Raw genomic sequence first — 9580 nt, 5'->3', positions numbered from 1 at the left:
TTGTCTACACTGCTCTGTCTATTACCGCTGAAACTGTGTTTGTTCTCAAGAGGTCATAAAGTGATTTAAAAAAAAAAAAAATATATATATATAATGGTATGCCAATCCTAAATAAAGGAAATCTCGCTTTAAGAACACAAGCTAAAAAAATCTAGTAGAAATCCTTGGTATAAGCCGCAGACTCCTCTCCCCCCGCACCGAGCAGGCTTGGCACGGCGTCCAGGCACGGCCAGCTCTCTGCTGGGGGCAACGTTCTTGGCTGTGAAGGCAGAGCGTGCCCTCTGTCACTCATGGCGAGCAGTCCTGTCCAACTGTCTCTTTTCGACAACGTTATCATCAATCTCTTTATTAACAGCTCCACTGCAGACCGAGAAGGCAAACAAGGCGAGCGCGCACGCCAGGCTTCTGGAAGGCGCGCAGCAGCAGGCAGCGCGCAGGGCAAGGTTTCAGCGAGGCTGACGCAGAAGCCGTAACGCAAAACTCTTACGTGCCGTTCTAAGAAGCATCATGTTTATTATGTTTACTTAGAATCAAACTTCTCCCTGGGGAGAGGCTCGGGGGGGGGCAGGGGGTGGGGAAGAGAGAAAAAACTTATTCCTAAAATGTCAAGGATCCCCCCCGCCTCCAGTTTTAATTTAAGGCCAGTTGAAACGCCCAATCAATGAAGGGTACGTGACCCAATATTCCATTCAACTTCCAGAATTTTACGTGCTTTAGGTTAGCGTATACCCTAAGTGAAGCAAATGTCACAGAAATAACCTGAGATGAACTAAAAAGTTTGTACTGATGTGCAGATTTTAAGCACATAAAACATTTACTTAAGTAGCCTTATTGAGGAAATTTACTTCTAAAAATACAAACATAAAATGCATTCATAAAGTAGACGTGCTAGCTCCCAAGACAGACAAAAAGGCATCTGCACTTGTAAACTGTCCAGTATCTGCATGGGCCACAGTTATTATGGGACAGTTTAGATGTATTGGCTATTTTCTTAAGTTAAATAAATAAATGCATCTTTCTTTACCCAACAGAAGTTGGAGCTTTTATCACCTTACATCAATAGTAATTTTCCTCTTTATCCCTTCCTATTACTTGCCTGGACTCTTATTTAAAGACAATAATTGACCGCAAAAGATAAGCTTGGTCATACCTACATATATTATTCAACAGGTTTTTTTCCAACCATTAGTAGTATGCTGTTAAATTTGACTCTTTCTAAACTCAGTATCTCTAGAGTTTATGAGTTAAAAGTTTAATAAAGTGTGTAGAACATGGTCACTCTTAGTTTCTTTTAAACATTCCACTAGAATACAGAGGTCATAAAAATACCGAGATCATTAAAGAAAACCCAGACATGCTGAACAGGAACTGTGATCTGGTTAATTCATTAAGCGTGGGAGGAAGAAAAAGAAAGTTACCTGAAGACTGCATTCCAGAATTTAGTAAGAACAATACAAATATGCCTAAACTTTGTTAAAAAACCATTAGAGTTTAAATACCCAAAAAGCAGATGGGACATCCAGCAGTGGTTCATCGTATTATCTTTTTCGCAATAAAACATGCCCTCTGAAGTTTGCTACCAAAGTTTGCATTCTTTTGGTGACGATAGCAGCAGATGTTTGATGTTTGTAGATATTTCAAATTATTAGTTTGAACTTTGGAGACGTATCAAACTGCATCTGCCTCTATCAACAAATCCAAGATGTTTTTTTTCTATTGAACAGATCCTTAATTCTACTAAGTATTAAAAGTAAACTAAAAATGGTTTACTGCCGACATTTTTCCAATACAAACTTTGCATCCTTAAAAAAGTGAACCTACCAAGTACTCAGCTGTTATAAATTATAATATACAGAGTATACAGTGTACTATCAAGACCTGCACATTTTTAAGTGACCACATTTTTTGTTAAGTATTGTTCAGCCACAATGATGCCAAAGAGAGATTAAGCACAGCAAAGCTACTTGACTAGTATGTTTATAAAGTTACGTAAATGATGCCAGGCTCACTTCAACATGCCAAATGCCTTTTGTACAAATGCACACAACTTCCAAAAAAATATGTACTATGAGAAAATAAACATACTCTGCTTCCTCAGTAACTACCACAGTAGTTTTTCTTGCATTTAAGTATAGATTCTGGCTCAGCAATATCTAGTGTGTTCTTGCTATACTGAATTATTTTTGGTTATTCTAGAACCTGAAGAACTCAGTTTTAACTTTTATTATTGCTTAAAATCGGTTGTGTCATTAAGGTACATTACCAGCAATTGATATTCATTGTTTAAAAAAAAAAAAAAAAAAAAAGAGAAATGCAGTAAGAAATGGCATGCATGCATACTACCTACAGCAAGGAAGCACAACTTCAGCTAGAACTCATCAATTCAAATGTCTGATTCCAATCAGTATGTCTAAAGCCATCTGTTGGAACCATGGTTTATTAATGTTAATTATTTTGGCTACAACAATAATTTTCAGCTTCTTGTTTGCCGATCCTTATGAGTTCGTGAACTTACTTCTGGAGGTTCTTGACAGGTAACTCAGAAAAACAAGCCTACTGAAGCCTATTGCCAGTAGATTGAGAAACACCGAACAGAAATTTGTATATCTACCAGCAGTTTTTTATTGGTCGGAGAAAATAAAAGACGAATTAAAGCCATAAATAACATCAGCTGTGATGAAAGGAAGATGGGGTGGGCAAGATATAAAGATGATGAATCTGTTCTAAACAAGACAAGCAATCGCATGCTGTGAAAAATATATACAACACAAAGGTTTATTGTTTTAGGCAGGGTAATTATAATATGAAGACCATAATCATCAGCGGTTTTAGCAGTTTAAGAAATTTTAGTCAAAAGGAAGCTACTTATTAAAGTTACTCACATCAAGCATTTGGAGTATTGGGCTCATGCTGATACAAAGATCAATCAAGTGATGCACAGCTACGTGTAATTTTTACTTTTATTTCAGAGCAAGCTGAAACTATTTGACAAGAAGAGAAACAGTGCCATCTGCTGACGTAAGAAATAGTCACAACAAAAGCAAGTGTAAGATGCCAAAGCTGCTACAACTGACGTTTTTAAAAAACGGAGTCCAAAGTTTTAAAGAAGATAGTACAGCCTCAAATTGTTTATGTACACATTTCTTCTAGTTCTGTCAGCTTTTAAGAATATAAAAAGAAAAGTTTTTGAGAATTTTTAAAGCTTTAAATAAAACTTTTATGTATTTTAAGAATTTAAGACAGACTCCTACTCAGGAGACAAGGAATGGATGCTCTTAAATTTTTTTCTTTGATTTGGGTTGGTTTTTTTGGCAGTAAACTGCCCCTGCCAATCCACAATCTTTCCCTTTAACAGACCAGAACTCAACATCCTGCGGAGTGCGACTTCCACTTCCTATATCTAACACCATGCTATTTAGAGAATATTCATTTATGTACCATTTCTTTTAGGACACACCATATTTCACCTTCGCAGAAAATTTAAGAGCCAAGTATGAATTCAGAGAATAAAATTCATTTTATACGTTCAGAAAAATCAGACAACTATGGGATTGTGCTGTTTTTTATTGTGTTTTCAATGGAGAAATACATCATCTGTTTACAAAATAGCTCTTGAAAAATACAAGGAGTACAGATACTATAAAACAAAGCAAACTCCAGTCATGAGACACTACGTACATCATGCGAAAGCAACAGTCTGATCTCCAGGTTATGAAAACTAGAATTAAAAAGTCACTATACAGAAAGGTTCCAAGTTTCCAGCTTGGCAAAACTTGGGTGCAGTTACATGAAACGTTTAATAAAATGAAAAAGATTTTCCGATGTGTAAACAAAATGACAAGACTAAATTTGTGCCTGGCAATTTCGATCTAAACTCCATAGCTACACAAAATACACAGACACCTTGTACACTTCAACTGTTAATATAACCTTCTTTGGGGGGTGGACGACAGCAGGCTGCACAGGGCAAGGAAAAGAGATATTGTATACTAGACATCTTAGACAAATGGCAAAAAAAAAACCCCTTCAGTTACTGCACAGCCTAAGTAAAAGAGAAGCTACACTCTGACTTTGGAGAATTAATTTAGAAGGATAAGGGGAAGAGTGTAAGTAATTTAATTTTAACATGAAAGATGCACGTGTAATAGGATGGAGCACAATGGGAGAAGGGAGCTCATAAAACATGCTAATCAAAGTATGGGAAATATGATTTGACATCCCACATACTTCAGACTTAAGTAATAGTAACATGAAGTTTGTTATCTACATCTGGTACTACTATTGGTATCCCTCATGTTCCTCAAATACTGCTGTTCTTTGCCATGAGAGACTCAGCTCTTTCAAAAGAAAAAGTTGTTACCTTTTTGATAGGACTACAAGAACAAAAAAAAAAGGAGTAAGAGAGCTTACTAGATGTCAAGTCCTTACTAGAAATATGATTTTTAAAAATTCAGTGTTGTTCAGTATGTAAAACAATTTCTGATGAGCCATCTAAAAATAAAAAAGTTAAAATTCTTAGGGAAAAAATCTTTTCGCCTTTATTTAAAATTTGAAGCTTTTTAATGCATACAGGACTTATGGAGTGTACAAAAATCATCTTATATTTAGTGATTCAAAGGCCATCAAGACAGGTGTTACATTTCACAGGCACACAATATTTACTTAAACACTTTAGTCATGGGACAAAATTTGCAATTTGTGCCTACAGGCCACAAGGTACTATGTTTAGGTTAGCGGCAGCGGGGAACCCAAACGAATACATGGCTTGTTTTTATTTTGTATAAATAACTATTGTCCTATATGGTGCATACAAGCTGCAAAAAAACCCCCAACATTAAACGCAAAAGCTTTTCCCAAGAAATAAAGGGATCAAAAAGGGAATAAGGAGTTTGATTAGCTCAAAGGAAAGTTTATTTGCTGTTTGATTGCTGATCTGTATGCACCTTAAAACAACCCTATAAATAAAAGTAGACCACATCTTAATCATGTCCCACTAATACCAAAACTTCCCAATTACTTACTCAACTTACATCTTATAACCTCAAGATTGGACATTTCATTTTAAAGGCTTACTGCTGCTTGATGGCAGTTGAACGAGATATACTATACACTTTGTTTTCAATGTAGAGTACATCCTAAAACGTCATCCAATTTGCAGATTACTACTATTGAAGACATTCTTCAATAAAACAAAAGTGTATCAGCTGAAGATCTAAAATTAGTCATACTCCAATAAAAAAAAAGTACATAAAAGTGCATTTAAGGGATTCTTATGCCAGTTTTATCTCAATTTTGAAACAATGCATCAAACAAATTCAATCAGAATGTCAAATATGGCTACAAAGTGTTCATGTTTTTAAAGGCAGTAATCCTTCGAAATATTTAATGCAACTGTTGCTAACACATTAATTGTACTCCTGGCTTCACATACTAACCTGGACTTCCAATCAAGTGATGATTTTAGCCCAGAAAGGGAAGTGCACAAAATATACCTAAATCCATTTGCGATTATGTTCTAGTCTTGCACCCTCCGTTCTCCTTTTTTTCTAGCATTAGAAGACAACAGGTTGAGTTGGCAGATACTGTTTATGGACCCCTGAGGTTGTTTTTACCGGTTCAATCTCAATTTTATTGAATTCTTGATAACAGGAATAGGATTTGCAGGGAGAGCAGGGATATCTGAAAGGTCTGTACTGGGTGTTTTCTGAAAAGAAAAGAAGAAGTTTGGTTGCATTTTAACTTTGCAAATATCAAAAGAAAAATATTGTAGTATTGAGTTTTTGGGAATATACCAGGATAAGGATAATTACAAATTGTAAATACAGAAGCAGATATTTCCTTTGCCTACATAGTCATTATTAAAGAAAATTTGTACAAGATTCTCTTTCCTAGTGTGCATTTCCTTTTTCAACAACTGTAGTAAATTAGGAAGCGCTGCAGATAAAGCTGAGCCTACTAATAGCCTGTGTCACAATAAAACATAATATGCGTATAATAAGGGTGTTTGATTGGTGACATCTACTATCTGATCTACATGTTTAGTATTTAAAAATTCCTTTGAACAATACAGTATTAAGTCTCAGCCCCTTACAGATGCATGATGCAAAACTGTCCCCAATACAGTCTCAGCCCCTTACAGATGCATGATGAAAAACTGTCCCTAAAGTGTGTCTTCATAGACTCATATTTCACATTGTTTAAAAGCTCTTGACAGCCCAATTTCCAACTTTTCATATTGGTTTAAAAGTATGACGAATTCTAAAGCACTGCTATATGACTGGGTTAAGAATTTCACCTTGAAAATAACATGAACACTTTTTTCTCACTTAAAAGACTTAAATCCTATTCAGCAAAATTATACCTAAAGCCAAATAAAGGAAAACAAAGGAAAGGAACACTCCCAAGATTCAGTGTGATTCATTAATTTCTCACATGTCTAACAAGCCTCTATTGCTGGGTCGGGTTTTTTTTGTAATTTTGAAATATTTCTCTTTCACTGCGACAATTTGCCATCCCAATAACCCAGTTATTATGCAGTACTTCCCACAATTTATCATAAAATGTTCTCTTACATTATATACTTTCAAAATTAATGTAAGGTACTTTTGATACATGGAGAAAACTGCATTAAAATGACTGCTCTTAATTGTTGTTTTATTAAAAAGAAATCAATCGAGTTAACTGACTGATACGGCAGCAAAGCACAATGCAACAAGGACTGAGAGCAAAATAGCTTTGACGTCCCACCTCCCGCCAGGCCCCAGGAGCCCCCTCTGGTTGGTGCTGACCTGCAGTTTAACATGTTTCAGCTTTCTGCAACATGAGCAGTGCTTTAAACAAAGCCAATGAGAATACTGAAAAATGACCGAAGAGGCCCACCATTCTTTTGCAGCTTCCAGATTACTTTTGCTAAAGTAACAACTACGCAATTTGTAAAAGCCACAAAGCTTTATATAGTCATGCCTCAACAATACGTGAAATAAACTTGGTGTACTAAATGAAGCAGTTTAGAGTGCCCATGTAACACCTAGAGTTTTTGCCTAATAATTTTGGTACCTTTATTCAGTACTGCTCATATAGTTCAATAAGTGCGATAACAAATATCATTAATACTATTGCAATACATCTCCATTTTCAATCAATACATTTACTACACATCATTTCACGAGTAAAGTGTACGCAAAATGTTTTGCGATGGTGAAACTGCCAGTAGAGCACTAAGAGAAGCTTAAAAATGCTAGTAAAGACAACGATGTGCAATATTAGGAACAAAAATTTAAGTGAATGCCACAGAATTCTTAACTTAATGTCTAATTTTCCAATGCTCCTTACACTTTTAGTACCTCCAGTGAAGTTACACAGCTGGCTAATGAATTATAAAGATTACCACTTGTCTCTCTCTCATACCAAATATCAGAATCCGAAGTGACATTTCAGACATTCTCAACCTCTACCAGGGTATCTTTGAGCAACAGCTATTTAAACCATTCGTCTCCTTATTCGAAAGGATTATTCTGTGATGTGCAAAGCACAAAGGAATAAACTGAGCCCCTTACTTTGAAGGCACAATTCAGAAGAGCGAATCCAGCTTCGGTCAGTTTGTATGGCAAGCCATACATGTTTAGCTACAATGCACATTCAATAAGATCAATGACCATCTAAAACACAAAAATTGTGACAGTAACAACAAGCAGCTTTCCACACAATGGATTAATATTAAAAATTATACATTTATTTTTAACATCTGGACTCATTTTAATTTCAATGTTTTCACCACAGATTACCACAGGCACACATACACAGAGGTGTTGTTTTAACAAACAGTACCTGAGGAGCTTGCAGAGAAGTTGTCTGAAGAGTTTCTGTTTGAGAATTAACATTCACTTCTGTCTCAAGTTGCTCCTGAAAAACCAAAAGCATGAACACAGTTACACCACTTCCAATTATAAAAGCAATTTATACAGAACTCCATTAACCAGAATGCCTTAAGTTGTGCATATACAGCAAAATAAAAAAGGCACGTATTGGTACTTGCTGCATTTATACCCATCCTTTTACCACACAGAATCACCACGCTAGAGGATGTTTTGCTGATTAGGAATTTGATATCCACACAAGCTGTATCACTTCTCAGTTGTCACTTGTTTAACCACTTAATGCCTTCCATACAGAATCCTATAGGAAAACATTACATGCCGTTCAACTCCTTAAAGACAAGTAGTGCAGCATCACGGAAGACCACGTGAAAAGCTACTGAATTTGTTGCAAATTCAACTGCTTTTCCACTCCTTTTGTCACTCTGTAAGAAGAGTTTTCATGCTACTTCAATGGGTTGAATCAGCTTTCTGCATGAAGGGATGAACGTCAAAGTCAGTTTTTCAGGTAAAACAGTGGGACTGCATGGCTAAAGCAGGACAGTGGCACATTCTCATTTTAATGAAAACCACCTGTTAATTAAAATGGTACCATGTAGTAAACCATACCCTAACAAAAAGGCGTGTGTTTCAATGGAGAAACAACTATGTTAAAGACGTTCACATCTCCATTGCCTTCCATGCACATTAAGGACATAAGATTTAAAGGAGACTGACAACAAAATCTGACAGGATTACCGATGTCTTTTACAATGATTTGTATCCAGAGGATCTATTTTCTATGTTAGGATTAAATGCTTATATGTATTTCTGCCTTCACTTGTCTTGAGCTCAAAGAGATTTCAAGGTGACTACGTAACAAGACAAAATTCCTCACTTAAGGGTGTGGAGACTATAAACCAAAGCACTTAGGGTTTTAATAGATATTTTAATTTCTCAGCATATTTTCCAGGGTATTCCAAAGACAACAGAATATGCCCGATAAAGACTGTATACACCCAAGCGGAGAGCTGCTATCAGAAGGCTCAAGAGAGACTGCCACCCTTTCTGTTTACCAATAAGCAGAAAAATTGTCCGTTAAATTACAAGATACTGGAAGGGCACACTTGAATCTCTGGAAGTCCCCAAAAGGTATGCTGTAACTTCATACAGTAATTTCTCTGTCAGAAAAGATTTATTTACCATCATTTAAATTACTTTTTTTTTTTTAATCCAAAAAAGTGAACAAAGTAGCCCCTGCCTTCGGCATTCTAAACCCAACATGCAAAAATCCCAATGGAACACACGGGACAACTGTTCTTTAACTAAGTATCATACATCAAGTTTGGGACGCAGGCAAAGCAAGGCATACAGACACACCCCTTATATAAATTAACAAATTTAAATATACATATCATCATTTTTTTGCTATGCATAATACTGTGTGAATGACCAGCAAAGAAATCATTGTCCTATGTGACCACAGACTCAGGCTCAGCTTAGCCTGGCACTGGGTAACGTATAGCAATTCCTTAATATTGCCATAGACATTGAAAAACAACATATCATTTTGTTATCTTTACTGGAGAGTCTATGCTATATCTACAAATGCTCTTCGCCATTCCTAGAGGGAAACAGTAATTTTCACAAGGAAGAATCCCGATTAAAATACACAAAATTGTATGGTCTAGGCATAGATACCTTAGTTTCCATTTTTTCATCCTCAT

The 9580-nt window shown here is 36.0% G+C and overlaps 1 protein-coding gene across 1 annotated transcript in view; it reads right to left on the bottom strand.

The window, feature by feature from the left end:
• Positions 1-4585: 4585 nt before the first annotated feature.
• The window catches only part of PAPOLA (poly(A) polymerase alpha), a 35536-nt gene continuing 30541 nt past the window's right edge, over positions 4586-9580 (bottom strand). The window contains exons 20-22 of the mRNA XM_009881610.1: positions 9555-9578; positions 7828-7902; positions 4586-5704 (exon numbers count right to left, since the gene is read on the bottom strand). Of these exons, the coding sequence (XP_009879912.1) occupies positions 5609-5704; positions 7828-7902; positions 9555-9578 (195 nt within the window). The 3' untranslated portion in view covers positions 4586-5608. The remainder of the gene's footprint in view (positions 5705-7827; positions 7903-9554; positions 9579-9580) is intronic.

Source organism: Charadrius vociferus, unplaced genomic scaffold (assembly GCF_000708025.1).
Source record: "Charadrius vociferus isolate BGI_N301 unplaced genomic scaffold, ASM70802v2 scaffold282, whole genome shotgun sequence".
Classification (NCBI taxonomy): Eukaryota; Metazoa; Chordata; class Aves; order Charadriiformes; family Charadriidae; genus Charadrius; species Charadrius vociferus.
Note: the sequence above shows the minus strand (reverse complement) of the source record. Positions and strands in the feature narration are given on the sequence as shown.